The sequence below is a fragment of the Oncorhynchus clarkii genome, chromosome 26, assembly GCF_045791955.1.
Source record: "Oncorhynchus clarkii lewisi isolate Uvic-CL-2024 chromosome 26, UVic_Ocla_1.0, whole genome shotgun sequence".
In the NCBI taxonomy this organism is placed as follows: domain Eukaryota; kingdom Metazoa; phylum Chordata; class Actinopteri; order Salmoniformes; family Salmonidae; genus Oncorhynchus; species Oncorhynchus clarkii.
Window position 1 is genome coordinate 30,579,188 of NC_092172.1, and position 18,608 is coordinate 30,597,795.

An 18,608-nucleotide genomic window follows, 5' to 3' on the forward strand; every position below is an offset into this window, starting at 1 on the left:
AATACACTACTGTAGTGTGTTAATTAACCCCTTCTCTTTTCCTCTCCCGCCCACTTTCTCTTTCTCTCTCTCTCTCTTGCTCTCTCCCTCCCACTTTCTCTCTCTCTCTCTCCTGCCCTCTCTCCCTCTCTCTCCTGCCCTCTCTCCCTCTCTCCTGCCCTCTCTCTCTCTCCTGCCCTCTCTCTCTCTCCTGCCCTCTCTCTCTCGCACTCTCTCTCGCCCCCCCCTCCCCTTCTCTCCCAGACCTTATTTAACCCCAATAAGACGGTGGTGAAGATGTTTGTGGTGGTGTATGACCTGAGAGCCATGCCTGCCGGCCACCAGACCTTCCTCCGTCAGAGGACCTTTTCTGTCCCCGTTCGACGGGACAGCACACACTCACACAAACACGGCAGCCCAGACAACACACACACACCCGGCAGCAGCAGGAAAGCCCTCTCCCTCGGCCAGGAACGCATCCTGCGCTACCTCATTCACCTAAGGTAAGAAAGACGCCTGGCTCAGCTGACCTGTCAATCACATCTCACCTGTCAGTCAAATAGATGACCTGTTAGTCAAGACTGGACAGAAGACCAAACTGAACAGGAAAACATTGTACTGGCACTAATCTAGCTCTTTCTTCACCCCCCCAATTAAGGTTCCAGACCTCCAGGTCAGGTAAAGTGTACCTCCACAGGGATATCAGACTGCTGTTCAGTAGGAAGTCTATGGAGGTAGACAGTGGAGCGGCCTACGAACTCAAGTCCTACACAGAGTCCCCAGCTGACCCAGCCTTCTCCCCGCGCTGCTGACACACACATACACACACACACCTCTATCTGCACTGACACACACACACACACACACACACACACACTCCTCTATCTGCACTGACGCACAAACTCCTCTAACTACACTGACGCATACACGCACACCCACAGAGCTGTCAGAGAGCTGGGCTCAGAGCGTTCTCATGTGGAACAGTCCAGACAGGCTCCGTCCCAGATACCTAAGGCCTGGAGATTTTGCTGACCATCTGACCATGAACAACTCCTGGCCCTACAGAACCCTGCTGTTTTCTGTGACGCTCAAACACGTATTTATACATGTAGAAAATGTATTAAAGACATGCTAAAACACACATCAAAAACACGTTAGCGACCATGGACCACTGACTGACCAGAACAAGCAATCAAGAGACTGAGAAAATGACAAGACGACATTGAAAAAGCGCACTGTGTATTTCCACGACTGGAAATCAAAAGGAGTAATATTCTGTTTTTTTTGTACTGTTACAAAAACAAATCTTTAAAGTGTTGCAATAGAGAGTAACATGTAGCTTTAGTGTTTACATCATTTTCTTTGTTTACCGTCAGTTATTTAATATTTAAATGAATATTTCAGTTACTGCTTATGTGACATCTATCATCCTCAGCATTATGATCTAGTGCAAAACTCTGTAAATCATAATGTGTATTTTTGACATTAACTCAGATCTGAAAATATATCTATATCTTAAAGCAATCTTGAAAGCTGCATTGTGTCTGTGTGTCTTTTATTTTGAGTGTTTTGGACAACTGAGGTCCATATCATGTCGACTGATGTAAAACATATCATGTCCTTATACATCAAATCAAATGTATTTATATAGCCCTTCGTACATCAGCTGATATCTCAAAGTGCTGTACAGAAACCCAGCCTAAAACCCCAAACAGCAAGCAATGCAGGTGTAGAAGCATGGTGGCTAGGAAAAACTCCCTAGAAAGGCCACATATGATAAGGAAGATATGAAAATGAGTCAGTATTTCTACAGGGGTATAAAATGACTGTTTAAGTCCTCATTGGTCATAGCAGGTTGGTCCTGGGGTCAGATGTACATGATCAAGTGGCCTGTGGAGAAGACAAAGAATACACACTGAGGAGCCACATTCAAATCCTTGTCAATTAAATAATACTTTTGTTCTGTCTGCAAATCACTAATATATGTATCCTGACCCTTCTTTCTTAGTGTAGGCCTACTGCTGCAGGCTTCAACTGCCAAGAGGTCGTGGCACAGGTGGTGGCCACGCTCCATAACCACAGAGTCACTGGTTCAGCTCTGGCAGTTCCCCCACAATCACTGGCCTTCAATATAACCTATGGATCATGGTCCATCAAAGGAAGAATGTGTATAATTTAGCTTATTTCATGACATTGGACTTGATGACCAAAGCCTTCTGATGCAGTCCATTATCATTACAGCAAAAACACGACATTTACCATCATGCAATATACTGGGAAACACCACTTCAAATTTGATGTCAAAAACTTTTGTAGTGAATGTCGGTTGCATGAATTAAGTCGAGTAAAGTTGATGCTCAACAAAAGGCTCTACATTTGTCTTGCTCAAATATCAAGCGACAGTTTTTAGAGGAAGATGCATGAGCGCGCCTCTGCTAAAGAATGACGTCAGATCGGGCAGACATATTTGTGCGGGCTGATAGTTAACGGTCGGACGGATTCGTATGGGGAGAGGAAGCCAGGGCAAGGATTTAGTTCAGATTGTGTTTACTTTTCGACTTTGCCAGGGATCGAGGTTACACTGAAATGTCGGAGGAAATTGAGGGGACAAAGACGACGGAGGAGACGGTGGTGAATGACCAGAATGTACGTTTATTTGCCTTAAACACAACCACTTGCTAACCAACGACAGTCAAGCTGCACTGCAATGCACACTATCATATGATATGGCAGGTTTTTAGCTAACGTTAGCTACTGTAACGTCGTTAGCGTTAATCCTTTCTAACTAGCAATCGTGATTATCAACAACAATATCAGTTTGCTTAATAAATGCCAGTTGGTATCTAATCAAGCTGTTTTCCATAATTATTTGCAGTCGTAGCTAGCAGGGCTTTTCGATATTAAGCTAACGTTAACTAAGGTCGGATTTCATCTAGCTAACGCGGTAGCTAGCTTCGACAGTTAACGTTAGCATTGTGGGCAGCTAACGTTAACTAATCAAGCCATGGTTATTTGTTAAGTACAAGCAGAACAAATACCCCAATTATTGTGTTTCCTAAAGTAATAACCAACGTTAGTTAATTGACTTGCTTGTTGGATATTGACCTAACGAGTTAACGTTAAATATGTCGGTTTGTGTCTATTTTAGCAGCTTGCTAACAAACATCATTGGCACATTAGCCAGCTAGTTTTGACCACATTAACCAACACGTGATATAACTTACTGCCTACCACCATCAAAGCCATCTAACGTTAGGGAAGTTATGTTGCTTTCAGTGGCTTGACTACTAAAGAAGGCAGCCTGGCTGTGTGTCAACAGTGACTCGCCCCTCGCTGTACTGAAGGCCAGTGTTTGTTTTGTCCTGTCCTTAGCTAGGTAGCTAGCTAGCTAAACTCAGCAAAAAAAATAAATGTCCTCTCACTGTCAACTGCGTTTATTTTCAGCAAACTTAACATGTGTAAATATTTGTATGAGCATAACAAGATTCAACAACTGATACATAAACTGAACAAGTTCCACAGGCATGTGACTAACAGAAATTGAATAATGTGTCCCTGAACAAAGGGGGGGTCAAAAGTAACAGTCAGTATCTGGTGTAGCTGCATTAAGTAATGCAGTGCATCTCCTCCTCATGGACTGCACCAGATTTGCCAGTTCTTGCTGTGAGATGTTACCCCACTCTTCCACCAAGGCACCTGCAAGTTCCTGGACATTTCTGGGGGGGAATGGCCCTCACCCTCTGATCCAACAGGTCCCAGACTTGCCCAATGGGATTGAGATCCGGGCTCTTCGCTGGCCATGGCAGAACACTGATATTCATGTCTTGAAGGAAACCACGCACAGAACGAGCAGTATGGCTGGTGGCATTGTCATGCTGGAGGGTCATGTCAGGATGAGCCTGCAGGAAGGGTCCCACATGAGGGAGGAGGATGTCTTCCCTGTAACGCACAGCGTTGAGATTGCCTGCAATGACAACAAGCTCATTCCGATGATGCTGTGACACACCGCCCCAGACCATGACGGACCCCCCACCTCGATCCCTCGCCAGAGTACAGGCCTTAGTGTAATGCTCAGTCCTTCGATGATAAACCCAAATCTGACCATCGCCCCTGATGAGACGAAACCGCGACTCGTCAGTGAAGAGCACTTTTTGCCAGTCCTGTCTGGTCCAGCGACAGTGGGTTTGTGCCGATAGGCGACGTTGTTGCCGGTGAGGACCTGCCATACTACAGGCCTACAAGTCCAGCATCTCTCAGCGTATTGCGGACAGTCTGAGCACTGATGGAGGGGTTGTGCATTCCTGGTGTAACTCAGGCAGTTGTTGTTGCCATCCTGTACCTGTCCCGCAGGTGTTGTTACACGTGGTCTGCCACTGTGAGGACGATCAGCTGTCCGTCCTGTCTCCCTGTAGCGCTGTCTTAGGCGACTCACAGTATGGACATTGTAATTTATTGCCCTGGCCACATCTTCAGTCCTCATGCCTCCTTGCAGCTTGCCTAAGGTACATTCACGCAGATGAGCAGGGACCCTGGGCATCTTTCTTTTGGTGTTTTTCAGAGTCTGTAGAAAGGCCTCTTTTTTTTGTGTCTAAGTTTTCATAACTGTGACCTTAATTGCCTACGGTCTGTAAGCTGTCAGTGTCTTAACGACCTTTCCACAGCTCCATGTTCATTAATTATTTATGGTTTATTGAACAAGCATGGGAAACGGTGTTTAAACCCTTTACAATGAAGATCTGTGAAGTTATTTGGATTTTTATGAATTATCTTTGAAAGACAGGGTCCTGAAAAAGGGACGTTTCTTTTTTTTTTGCAGAGTTTGTCGATTAGATGACAACCTGAAGTCTCTGTGACTATCTGTGAGAACATTAGGAACACCTTACAAAAATTGAGTCGCACCCCCTTTTGCCCTCAGAACAGGCTCAATTTGCCCGGGGTATGGACTACAAGGATGGTGGCCCATGTTGACTCCAATGCTTCCCACAGTTGTCAAGTTGGCTGGATGTCCTTTGTGTGGTGGACCATTCTTAATTCACATGGGCAAACAGTTGAGCGTGAAAACCCAGCAGCGTTGCAGTTTTTAGCACAATTTAACCATGCGCTCTAGACTAGAGCATCCATAGGATCTGTGCAGCAGGCTGAAAGCTTGACTTCCCTACCATTAGTAACAGCCCTGCTCCCTCCACATGTGTTGTCCATGTGGGTGGCGTATGTGTTGTGCAGGTGTTTTCAGGAGCTGATGTGACAGACCACAGTGTGTTTGCTTAGCATAGCTTTGGGTACGCTGTCCGTACAACGGCTCGAACCCTGGGCGCAATGCCTCGCAAACACGTGACCGCCCGCTTGACAATGCCTTTAGCCAGCTGCGCCACAGAAAAGCTTTCAATTGTTGTTTGTGTTTCAGGAGATGGACGACAAGGTGACCAGTCCAGAGAAGGTTGAGGAGGCCAAGTTGAAGGCTCGCTACCCAAACCTGGGGCACAAACCTGGAGGCTCCGACCTGCTACGCAAACGCCTGACCAAGGGGGTGAGTCCACAGCCCTACCTACTGCCCTACCTTCTCTCCTAACTTATCCCCACAAGCCCACAGTTGTTTCTCTCTCAGCATCAATTAGACTATGTATTTTAAAAAAGTTACAGCTTGTTTTAAGTTGAACATTCTCTCTCTGCAGCAAAAGTATTTTGACTCTGGGGACTACAACATGGCCAAGGCCAAGGTGAAGAACAAGCAGCTTCCTGCAGCTGCGTCAGAGAAGAGCGGAGGAGGAGAGATCACAGGAGACCATATCCCCACACCTCAGGACCTGCCTCAGAGGAAACCTTCCCTGGTGGCCAGCAAACTGGCCGGCTGATACACACTGTCCTGTCTCTAACCCTGTCAATACTCCTAACAATCACCCTGCTACACCTGTTCCTGTCTCACTACCTCCCCCCATCTACTTCTGCCCCAGCCCCAGAGAGACCCTTCCCTGGTGGCCAGCAAACTGGCCGGCTGATACACACTGTCCTGTCTCTAACCCTGTCAATACTCCTAACAATCACCCTGCTACACCTGTTCCTGTCTCACTACCCCCCCCCCCCCATCTACTTCTGCCCCAGACCCAGAGAGACCCTTCCCTGGTGGCCAGCAAACTGGCACACACCTCTAACCGCCTGTCTCTGGTTCGGTCCCTCATCCTCTTCACCCAGTCCTCTGCTTCCCCTCACCTTCCACTCTGTTATGGCTCCCTCTTCTTCCTGCTCTTCCTCCCCTCTGTTCTTGTTTATTTTCTATTCTCATGTAAAAATACACTGAAAGCAAGGATGAGGATGTGTAGAAGGGAGAGAGAGGGAGGACTGGGATGACTCCACTACAGGAGGAGACTTTAAAGATGACCACAACTCTGTGTCCCAGATGACACCCTATCCCCTATATAGCCCTGTGGGCCCTGGTCAAAAGTACAGTGTACAAAACATTAGGAACACCATTCCTAATATTGAGTTGCACCCCCTTTTGCCCTCAGAACAGCATCAATTCGTTGGGGCATGGACTCTACAAGGTGTCGAAAGCATTCCACAGGGATGCTGGCTCATGTTGACTCCAATGCTTCTCACAGTTGTCAAGTTGGCTGGATATCTTTTGAGTGGTGAACCATTATTGAGACGCACAGGAAACTGTTGAACGTGACAAATCCAGCAGTGTTGCAGTTCTTGACGCACTCAAGCTGGCACCTACTACCATATCCCGATCAAAGGCACCTAAATCTGTCACCCTCTGAATGGCACACATACACAATCTGTCTCAAGGCTCCACAATCCTTCTTTAACCGGACTCTAATCATTCATCTATACTGATTTGAATTGGATTTAACAAGTGACATCAATAAGGAATCATAGCTTTCACCTGATCAGTCTATCATGGAAAGAGCAGGTGTTCATAATGTTTTGTACACTTGTGTATTTAGGGAATAGGGTGCCATTTTGGATACACACCTGGAGAGTCTGTAACATAGGAGGGAGGAGGGCCAAGACTGGAGCCACAGAGAGTCTGAAATGGCACACTATGCCATTTCAAATGTCCCTATGCAGTACACTACTATCAACCAGTGCCCTATGTGGCTGCCCTTTGAGCATCTGGCCCAAAACGGTTACATTACATAGGGCATAGTGATCCATTTGGGACAGGCAGACGGTCTCTGGTCTAGAGGGTTGAATGTCGTCTCAAGTCCTGTTAGCTGATTGTGTAAATATTTCTAGTTGTGTTGGAGAGGAGTGAGGCTGAAGTCAGCCTTTTAGAATGTTTTAACGTAGAATATTATGATTTACCAAACACGTTGGTGTTATGTTGTCATCTAAATTATGCTCTAATGTGCTTGAGTGATTGAATATAACCTTGATAATGACTGACCAGAACCTCTCACTGCTGCTGTTCTGTTTTAAAGGCTTCATATTTGTCACAAATGGCAACCTATTCATTACATAGTGCACCACTTTTAAACAGGGTCCAAGGGGCTCTGGTGGTGAGAAGTAGTGCATTTTATAGGGAATCTCCAATCATACCCTTCTTTCTGTGTAGTGCACTACATTACACCCACTGCCACATAGGACTCTAGTCAAGAGTAGTGCACTATTGGCGAGTTTCCAATGAGGATTTACCCCAGTGTTTTACCAAAATACTCAGAGTTTTCTGTTTCCGTCTACCCGGGTCGGCACCCGTGTCTCACTGGGCCATGGCTCCAGTGGACCTGTTCTGACTTGGAGCCGAGCCCAGCCCATGGCTAACTATGAACTTTAACACCTTCTCACAAAGCTACTGTCAAGGATGATGTGGAGGTTGTTGATTCTGCCTGCCCCAAGTCTTTAGCATCAACCTCCTGATAACACTAGAGCTTCCATTAAAACACTGATGACCCACTAGTGTGAGTAAGTCTCAATGGAAAAGCACCAACATGTATGGCCCCATAAAACCTCCTGACCAGGAAAAACTCTTGACCCTATTTGTAACCTCTGGTTTCAGACCGGAGGGAGGGGTGAATGTCACAGGTTTTTGGTGGCCCCTTTAATTGGGGAGGATGTGCTCGTGGTAATGGCTGGAGTGGAATGGTATCAAACACATGGTTTTCATGTGTTTGATGCCGTTCCCTTTACTCTGTTCCATCCATTATGAGCCGCCCTCCCCTCAGCAGCCTCCAGTGGTGAATGTAGATGGATGATGTAACCGGGGTGCTAAAGACATCTTCATTTAGCTCCAAATGTTTTGGCCTCATACACGCTCATTCATCTCTCACACACAGATACACTCCTCTACACCCCAACTCTCTCACATACACACACTCACTCCCACTCTCCTTATTTCTCTCACACACACACTCTCCCTCATTCACACCTACCCCCTTTGGCCAACATATCTTTACAGATCTCAGTCACACCCTATTCCCTATATAGTGCTCTACTGTATATATGCACAGGCCAATCCACTAGTGGGGGTGTGGTCATCAAGGGTCTGAAGCTGAAGGACTGAATAGTTAAGGTGTGTGTATATGACTGCCCCCATCCACAACCCCCCCTGTCACTTTGTGCCATTTTGTTTTGTAAATAAAATAGTTTTGCACAAATGGGTGTTTGATGACTGACTCCATGTATTGACAGATCATACAATCATCTATGAAGGATTGTATACAAAATAATTCTGTATGAAAATGTAGAGGACAGTTAGTTTTAGATGAGGGATAACACCATCTGAGCTGAAGCACCAAGATAAATCTTGATCAAAATGTATATAAATAATCTGGATTTATCTCCCTCTTAAAACACACAAACTCTGGCCGAAGACCGACAGACCCTAGTGGAAGAAGATTGTTGCAGCTTTATGTCCCATCTGGGACGAAGAGGGCTAAATTATCAGGCCTATGGCACATGGCAACCAGGGCTGTATTCATTAGTCGGATTCTGTTGCAAAACGTCTAGTCTGTTACAATCCAAACGGAAAACGTTTGGCATCGAACATGAGTTTCTGTTGAACAAATTCAGGTAGGTTCCTCCCCGTTTCGTTCTGTTTGCTTCCGTTTGCTCATATAGTAAACAGACTAAACGTTTTGCAACGGAATCTGACTAATATCTGACAAGCAGGCTTCTAACCAGCAGAACTAAAGCGATGTCGCCTCTTGGCCACAGCGGAGCGCTGTTTAGCTATGTTTCCGAGCCCATGGCAACAACCGCGTTTTACTGAATCATTTTATCCATCATCAATTCCCACAATGCTCCGAGAGATGCCAAAATATTGAGGTTTTCTAGGTATGATGGCGCTAGGTGTTCTACACTAAAAAGAGAGTAACCTAAAACCTGGAGGGACTTTTATTAACTGCGAGGAAAAAACGGAGCGGCGAACTACTGATGTTCAAATCTAGCTGCTGAGATTCATGGAAAAAGGACACGACAGCTCCACCAGTATGGCAGCGTCAGAGCTGTACACAAAGGTAATAGAACCAACGTAATCGGTATTTGCTTTGCCTTGTGCGTTTATAGCGTTTCTGCAGCGCTTTCTTTAATGAGAACAAAGCAAAGAGCTTGTTTGTAATCATTCATTCGTTGATGGCGGGAATGAATGAGAGAGAAGTCTTTAAACCAAACATCGAGATTGACAGGTCACAAAGCCTCGAACAACGCACAGGAGGTGATTATCAAACCAGTGCGTGGTTTTTGGAACGTATGAAAAGTGTTTGAAGCAGGGTCCTACAGCCTGGGGCAATACACTGTACATATAGGTTGACATGCAGTAGCCTATGACTGAGTGAAGGCGCCTTCTATATTTAGCTCTCTGCTGGGTTAAAATGGGTGCAGCAGAGGCAGCTCAGCTGACAAAGCGCCGAGGCTATGGGTTCTGCGATTCGGCCTCTGTCTCTGCCCTTCATAGCCACCCGCTCAGAATGACCGTCAATTTAAATGTTTTATTATTCGGCTTAATGTCAGGTCGGGGTTGATGCACTTTTAAAAATACCATTTTTATTTTAGTATACATTTAGCATCGCACTGGCAACGATGCAGAATGGTGTTTTTTGACCTACATAAATCATGTTATTTTTTCAACCTGCAGTCGCACAGTGATGTTTGTTATTGTGTTTTATAAAGGCCGTTTATTTGATCTCGAGTCTGGGATTCGGTTTGGGTACCGAGGAGAGAGGAATGATGCTGAGACCAGTGGTGACGTCACGGGCCCCGTTTACGTCACTGCGATTTGTTTTGAGATTTTTGTCCCCCTTTTTGCATCCATGACCATGTTCAGAATGCAAACGTAGATATAAATATCACATATAGAGCTGACGTTATTCCGTATTCTACAAGTCAGCCATGCATGTTTGTTTTACATCAGATATTTCTAGCTGAAAGTTCCAAACTTTGCATCCAACTGAAGAAGGTTACTTATGTAACCACGGTTATGTGAACTATATGGATCACTCCAATATATTGGTATCTCTCCGCGGCGTAGGGATACATCCGAGGTGAGGATTTACAGATTTACTCCTGTGTACACCTGTGTCATGGCTGGGGTCCGCCCCTATATATAGTCCCCATGGCTGCTACACACGTTCTCTCCATCATTTTTGAGGCTCACATAACTGTGGTTACATATGTAACCTTCGTTATGTTTCACTATATTGGATCACTACAATATATTGGTATACCCGTACCAGATTAGTCGGTGCTAGAGGGACCTGGCCAGCCAGCGGCAAAGTCCCAGCGCGGGACCGAAACACAGGGGCCGTCAATGTGGAGGGGGGTCCCGGCACAGTCCCCGAACGGGGAGGCGATGCCCAGGACCGCTGAACCAACTGTAGAGGGAGGTGCCACATTTACCCGATAGTACCTAGCAAAGGTGGGCACAGCACAGATATCAGCGAGGGGCACTCCTCTCAGTAGAGCCCAGGACGCAGCCACACCTCGTGTTGAATGTGCCACCACAGATCCCAGCACTGGCCTGCCAGCCAGGCGGTATGTTGTCGTAATCGTGTCCACGATCCAGTGAGACAAAGAGCTGGTCTGTTGTTCTCACAGGGCACAGCATGCCGGAGGGAGGTCCAGACTCCCCCGCCACTGCCGGGAGCGTCGTAAGGAGACAGGATAAAAAGGGATGTTCACATGCCTGTCTGACAGAACCTTCGGGAGGAATGAAGGGCTGGGGTGGAGAGGGTCCATCCGGTAGCACTCAGAACTTACAGAAAGAGCATGGAGCTCACCCACCCTCTTCATGGAAGTAATCGGTACCAAGAGAACCACCTTCATAGAGAGGTGTTTCAGGGAGGCAGACTCCAACTGTTCGAAAGGTGGCTTTGCCAAAGCTGCCAAGACCACATCTAGATCCCAGCTTGCTGTTGAGCAGGTCCTAGCTGGACTCAGGCAACAACCCCCTTCATAAACCTGGAGACCAAGGGATGGCGCCCCACTGGCTTGTCCATCCACCCCGCATGACAGGCAGATATAGCGGCCAAATACCCTCTCAGTGTAGAGGCTGTGAAGCCCTCATCCAAGCGAGACTGCATGTATTGGAAGACATACTGCACCCCGCATGACTCGGGCACAACCTCAATACCAGTGTACCGAGAGCAGGACAACTGCCAGCGCAACTGGTATGCCGTGGTTATAACCAGCGCCCTTGCCCTCTGCATGGTGTTCATTACACCCTCCTGTAGTCCTAACATAGACCATTGGTGCCGTTCAGTGGCCAAGCCCACAGACTGAGGCGTGTGGCCTCGGATGTCACAGAGTCCCCCCAACCTGAGACGGCAGGTCCGGTCTCAGGGGAAGTTGCCAAGGTGTCCCAGACAACAGGGACAGGAGAAGGCTGAACTAGGATCGTCTGGGCCAGTATGGCGCCACCAGAAGCAGACGATGCTCTGCCATCCTGGTCCTGTCCAGCACAGCCTGGATCAGGGGAAAAGGGGGGAATGCATAAGCTCCAGCCCTGGCCAATCGTGAGCCAGAGCATTCAAGCCCAGAGGCCCTGGTGGCTCCGACACGGAGTACCACAGTACCTCAGTGTGCATTGTCCAGAGAGGCAAACAAGTCCACCTGCACCCTCCCAAACTTGTCCCACAGGTGCTGCACCACCTGGGGATGTAGGCTCCAGTCCCAAGGTGGCGGGCCCTCCTTCGAGAGCATATCCACTGACACATTTAGGATGCCAGGTACGTGTGCTACGCGTAGAGACACTAGACGTCCCTGAGCCCAGAGAAGGAGATCCCGTGTCATAATATGGAGGTGGTGGGACCTCAGTCCACCCTGATGGTTGATGGAAGCCACCACTGTGGTGTTGTCCATTCTCAACAGGAAATGTCTTCCCTTCAGATGTGGAAGGAAAGACTGCTGGGCCAGCAGTACAGCTCGGAGCTGTAGTGTATTGATGTGCCTGCTGCTCCAAGGGGTAGCCAACAGCCGCTGGCCGACCTGCCCTTGGTCACACACCCCCAGCCAATCTGGGAGGCGTCTGTGCTGACCAGCTCCCGGCGGCATATCCTCAGCATCTCCACCCCATCTGAGAGAAACGAGTGACAGCGCCACCTCAACAGTACCCGCAGCTGGCGGTGACAGTGACACTTTGGGCGCAGCTGGTGGGAGTGGAACCACCGTTGAAGAGGCTGGAGATGGAGCAAGCCCAGGGGAATCAACAACAAGACCGCCGTCAGCAAGCCCAACAGGCCAACTTGGCAAGTCAGTTAAGAACGCATTCTTATTTTCAATGACGGCCTAGGAACGGTGGGTTAACTGCCTTGTTCAGGGGCAGAACGACATAATTTTACCTTGTCAGCTCAGGGATTCAATCTTGCAACCTTGCAGTTAACTAGTCCAACGCTCTAACCACCTGCCTCTCATTGCACTCCACGATGAGCCTGCCTGTTACGTGAATGCAGTAAGCCAAGGTAAGTTGCTAACTAGCATTAAACTTATCTTATAAAAAACCAATCAATCAATCATAATCACTAGTTAACTACACATGGTTGATATTACTAGTTTATCTAGCATGTCCTGCTATATATAATCGATGCGGTGCGTATTGTTGCTCCAATGTGTACCTAACCATAAACATCAATGCCTTTCTTAAAATCAATACACAGAAGTATATATTTTTAAACCTGCATATTTAGCTAAAATAAATCCAGGTTAGCAGGCAATATTAACCAGGTGAAATTGTGTCACTTCTCTTGCGTTCATTGCACGCAGAGTCAGGGTATATGCAACAGTTTGGGCCGCCTAATTTGCCAGAATTTTACGTAATTATGACATAATATTGAAGGTTGTGCAATGTAACAGCAATATTTAGACTAATGGATGCCACCCGTTTAGATAAAATATGGAACGGTTCTGTATTTCACTGAAAGAATAAACGTCTTTTTTTCGAGATGATAGTTTCTGGATTCGACCATATTAATGACCTAAAGCTCGTATTTCTGTGTGTTATTATGTTATAACTAAGTCTATGATTTGATAGAGCAGTTTGACTGAGCGATGGTAGGCACCAGCAAGCTCGTAAGCATTCATTCAAACAGCACTTTCGTGCGTTTGCCAGCAGCTTCAAGCCTATCGACTCCCGAGATTAGGCTGGTGTAACCGATGTGAAATGGCTAGCTAGTTAGCGGGGTGCACGCTAATAGCGTTTCAAACGTGACTCGCTCTGAGACTTGGAGTGGTTGTTCCCCTTGCGCTGCTTCGATGGTGGCTGTTGCCGATGTGTTCCTGTTTCGAGCCCAGGTAAGAGCGAGGAGAGGGATGGAAGCTAAACTGTTACACTGGCAATACTAAAGTGCCTATAAGAACATCCAATAGTCAAAGGTTAATGAAATACAAATGGTATAGAGAGAAATAGTCCTATAATTCCTATAATAACTACAACCTAAAACTCCTTACCTGGGAATATTGAAGACTCATGTTAAAAGGAACCACCAGCTTTCATATGTTCTCATGTTCTGAGCAAGGAACTTAAACGTTAGTTTTCTTACATGGCACATATTGCACTTTTACTTTCTTCTCCAACACTTTGTTTTTGCATTACTTTAACCAAATTGAACATGTTTCATTATTTATTTGAGGCTAAATTGATTTTATTGATGTATTGTATTAAGTTAAAATAAGTGTTCATTCAGTATTGTTGTAATTGTCATTATTACAAATACATTTTATTTTAATTTTAAATCGGCCGATTTAATCGGTAGCAGCTTTTTTTGGTCCTCCAATAATCGGTATCGGCGTTGAAAAATCAAAATCGGTCGACCTCTAGTGTAGAACCCGCCTAGCCGTTCTGATGTCTCACTCCTGCGGACAACACCCTTGTCCAGGAGTGAGGAAATCTCCAGCCGCAGGTTTTGCTTTAGAGGGTCAACATCCTCGGTGACACGAAGGCCCCTGAAGAATGGAGGCCGGCACCGGAATTGGAGTCAGTACCCCTCGAGCATTGAGGACAACACTCATCGGGACTCCAAACACTCCTCCCACTTTGCCCTTTGAGACCGGGAGAAGCAGCCGGGTAAGGGTGTGTTAGGGGACCTGCCGGGGCCCGCCTCTCCTCTTTTTAAAATTGATTTTAATTTTATTTCACCTTTTATTTAACCAGGTAGGCCAGTTGAGAACAAGTTCTCATTTACAACTGCGACCTGACCAAGATAAAGCAAAGCAGTGCGACATAAACACCACAGTTACACATGGAATAAACAAACGTACAGTCAGTAACACAATAGAAAAGTCTATATACAGTGTGTGCAAATTAGTAAAGGCAGTAAATAGGCCGTAGTGGCGAAATAATTACAATTTAGCAGTTTAACACTGGAGTGAGATGTGCAGAAGATGAATGTGCAAGTAGAGATACTGTGGTGCAAAGGAGCAAAGATACTAATATTTTGGGGATGAGGTAGTTGGGTGGGCTATTTACAGATGGGTTATGTACAGGTGCAATGATCTGTAAGCTGCTCTGACAGCTGATGCTTAAAGTTAGTGAGGGAGATATGAGTGTCATGCTTTAGTGGTTTGTGCAATTTGTTCCAGTCATTGGCAGCAGAGAACTGTAAGGAAAGGTGGCCAAAGGAGGAATTGGCTTTGGGGGTGACCAGTGAAATATACCTGCTGGAGCGTGTGCTACGGGTGGGTGCTGCTATGGTGACCAGTGAGCTGAAATAAGGCGGGGCTTTACCTAGCAAAGACTTATAGATGACCTGGAGCCAGTGGGTTTGACGACGAATATGAAGCGAGAGCATACAGGTCACAGTGGTGGGTGGTATATGGGACTTTGGTGACAAAATGGATGGCACTGTGATAGTCTGCATCCAGTTTGCTGAGTAGAGTGTTGGAGGCTATTTTGTAAATGACATCGCCGAAGTCCAGGATCGGCAGGATAGTCAGTTTTACGAGGGTCTGTTTGGCAGCATGAGTGAAGGAGGATTTGTTGCGAAATAGGAAGCTGATTTTTAGATTTTATTTTGGATTGGAGATGCTTAATGTGAGTCTGGAAGGAGAGTTTACAGTCTAACCACACACCTAGGCATTTGTAGTTGTCCACATATTCTAAGTCAGAACCGTCCAGAGTAGTGATGCTAGACGGGCGGGCAGGTGCGGGCAGCGATCGGTTGAAGAGCATGCATTATGTTTTACTTGCGTTTAAGAGCAGTTGGAGGCCACGGAAGGAGAGTTGTATGGCATTGAAGCTCGTCTGGAGGTTAGTTAACGCAGTGTCCAATGAAGGGCCCTGAGCGCATAGGTCCCCCAGGCACGTCCCTATGGTGGTGACGGTTGACACCATCACACCTGTCACAAAGGGAAGCCATAAGCTCAGCCAAGCCAACAAGGCCACGGAGCAGGGGTCCGACGCCCTGGGAGAGCCATGTCGTGACCAGCTTGGAGGAATAGGAACCCGGTGAGGGATAAATTACCCAGTACCTCTGCAAACACATAGGAAGACAAAAAAAAACAGCAACCAGGTAATGGATTTGAATTATGTGTTTTTTTGGTTTTGTTTTACGCCAACTGCGATTTTTTTAATTTTTATATATCCAAGCAGAAAACAAAACATTATGGACTAACTCCGTTAAGGAACTCCCAAGTTAATGTCTCAACGTAGTGGCAGCCCACCACCATACTCTTACATTCTGCAGGAGAAAGAACAAGAAAACCCTGTAAGGTAATTGGCAGAAAACCCGTGTAGGGTAATTAGCAGAGAACCTGCGCCTATAGCGCGGGGACAGCATGTTAAAGCAATTCACAACACACAGAACAAGCCAGTCGGCAAGTTGTGTAAGTTTGTGGCAGCAAGAGCCACCAAGATATTAATGGATGCACACAGACTCGTAGTGTAAAGCTAACGAAACAAGCAAGACAAACCACTCCAGGCTGCAAACAGCCAGTGAGTATACTTCCACGCAAGATATTACACTTACCAAGCAAACTTTAGAAAGTTTCTACCTCAAACCATACGGACATCCCCTGAGAAAATGAAAGAGAATGTGTGTCTCTATATGGGCTCTATATATAGGGGTGGACCCCAGCCGTGACACAGGTGTAAACGGGGAGTAAATCTGTAAATCCTCACCTCGGATGTATCCCTCCGCCGCGGAGTAATACCAATGTATTGGAGTGATCCAATACAGTGAAACATAACACGGCCCAAGCGCAAGACAGCTGGGCCAGGGGAATGCTGAGAGATAAAGACGTATCACTGCCTGATCAAGACAGCTAGGCCAGGGGAATGCTGAGAGATAAAGACGTATCACTGCCTGATCAAGACAGCTAGGCCAGGGGAATGCTGAGAGATAAAGACGTATCACTGCCTGATCAAGACAGCTAGGCCAGGGGAATGCTGAGAGATAAAGACGTATCACTGCCTGATCAAGACAGATAGGCCAGGGGAATGCTGAGAGATAAAGACGTATCACTGCCTGATCAAGACAGATAGGCCAGGGGAATGCTGAGAGATAAAGACGTATCACTGCCTGATCAAGACAGCTAGGCCAGGGGAATGCTGAGAGATAAAGACGTATCACTGCCTGATCAAGACAGCTAGGCCAGGGGAATGCTGAGAGATAAAGACGTATCACTGCCTTATCAAGACAGATAGGCCAGGGGAATGCTGAGAGATAAAGACGTACCACTGCCTTATCAAGACAGCTAGGCCAGGGGAATGCTGAGAGATAAAGACGTATCACTGCCTGATCAAGACAGCTAGGCCAGGGGAATGCTGAGAGATAAAGACGTACCACTGCCTGATCAAGACAGATAGGCCAGGGGAATGCTGAGAGATAAAGACGTACCACTGCCTGATCAAGACAGCTAGGCCAGGGGAATGCTGAGAGATAAAGACGTACCACTGCCTGATCAAGACAGCTAGGCCAGGGGAATGCTGAGAGATAAAGACGTATCACTGCCTGATCAAGACAGCTAGGCCAGGGGAATGCTGAGAGATAAAGACGTATCACTGCCTGATCAAGACAGCTAGGCCAGGGGAATGCTGAGAGATAAAGACGTATCACTGCCTGATCAAGACAGCTAGGCCAGGGGAATGCTGAGAGATAAAGACGTATCACTGCCTGATCAAGACAGATAGGCCAGGGGAATGCTGAGAGATAAAGACGTATCACTGCCTGATCAAGACAGCTAGGCCAGGGGAATGCTGAGAGATAAAGACGTATCACTGCCTGATCAAGACAGATAGGCCAGGGGAATGCTGAGAGATAAAGACGTATCACTGCCTGATCAAGACAGCTAGGCCAGGGGAATGCTGAGAGATAAAGACGTATCACTGCCTGATCAAGACAGATAGGCCAGGGGAATGCTGAGAGATAAAGACGTATCACTGCCTGATCAAGACAGATAGGCCAGGGGAATGCTGAGAGATAAAGACGTATCACTGCCTGATCAAGACAGCTAGGCCAGGGGAATGCTGAGAGATAAAGACGTATCACTGCCTGATCAAGACAGATAGGCCAGGGGAATGCTGAGAGTTAAAGACGTATCACTGCCTGATCAAGACAGCTAGGCCAGGGGAATGCTGAGAGATAAAGACGTACCACTGCCTGATCAAGACAGCTAGGCCAGGGGAATGCTGAGAGATAAAGACGTATCACTGCCTGATCAAGACAGATAGGCCAGGGGAATGCTGAGAGATAAAGACGTATCACTGCCTGATCAAGACAGCTAGGCCAGGGGAATGCTGAGAGATAAAGACGTATCACTGCCTGATCAAGACAGCTAGGCCAGGGGAATGCTGAGAGATAAAGACGTATCACTGCCTGATCAAGACAGCTAGGCCAGGGGAATGCTGAGAGATAAAGACGTATCACTGCCTGATCAAGACAGCTAGGCCAGGGGAATGCTGAGAGATAAAGACGTATCACTGCCTGATCAAGACAGATAGGCCAGGGGAATGCTGAGAGATAAAGACGTATCACTGCCTGATCAAGACAGCTAGGCCAGGGGAATGCTGAGAGATAAAGACGTATCACTGCCTGATCAAGACAGATAGGCCAGGGGAATGCTGAGAGATAAAGACGTACCACTGCCTGATCAAGACAGATAGGCCAGGGGAATGCTGAGAGATAAAGACGTATCACTGCCTGATCAAGACAGCTAGGCCAGGGGAATGCTGAGAGATAAAGACGTATCACTGCCTGATCAAG

At 46.9% G+C, this 18,608-nt stretch overlaps 2 protein-coding genes across 3 annotated transcripts in view; both read left to right on the forward strand.

Moving 5' to 3' along the window:
* Window positions 1-1,515, forward strand: part of LOC139384489 (atos homolog protein A-like) — a 30,470-nt gene extending 28,955 nt beyond the window's left edge. For both annotated transcript variants that reach the window (XM_071129282.1, XM_071129281.1), the window contains 2 exons: window positions 244-482; window positions 638-1,515. In XM_071129282.1, the coding sequence (XP_070985383.1) occupies window positions 244-482; window positions 638-791 (393 nt within the window). In that variant the 3' untranslated portion in view covers window positions 792-1,515. The remainder of the gene's footprint in view (window positions 1-243; window positions 483-637) is intronic.
* A 911-nt stretch (window positions 1,516-2,426) lies between these two features.
* LOC139384449 (cAMP-regulated phosphoprotein 19-like) lies at window positions 2,427-8,573 on the forward strand. Its single transcript, XM_071129215.1, has 3 exons — window positions 2,427-2,625; window positions 5,384-5,506; window positions 5,652-8,573. The coding sequence occupies exons 1-3, from the start codon at window positions 2,566-2,568 to the stop codon at window positions 5,829-5,831; spliced, it is 363 nt and encodes a 120-aa protein (XP_070985316.1). The 5' UTR covers window positions 2,427-2,565; the 3' UTR covers window positions 5,832-8,573.
* Window positions 8,574-18,608: the final 10,035 nt, after the last annotated feature.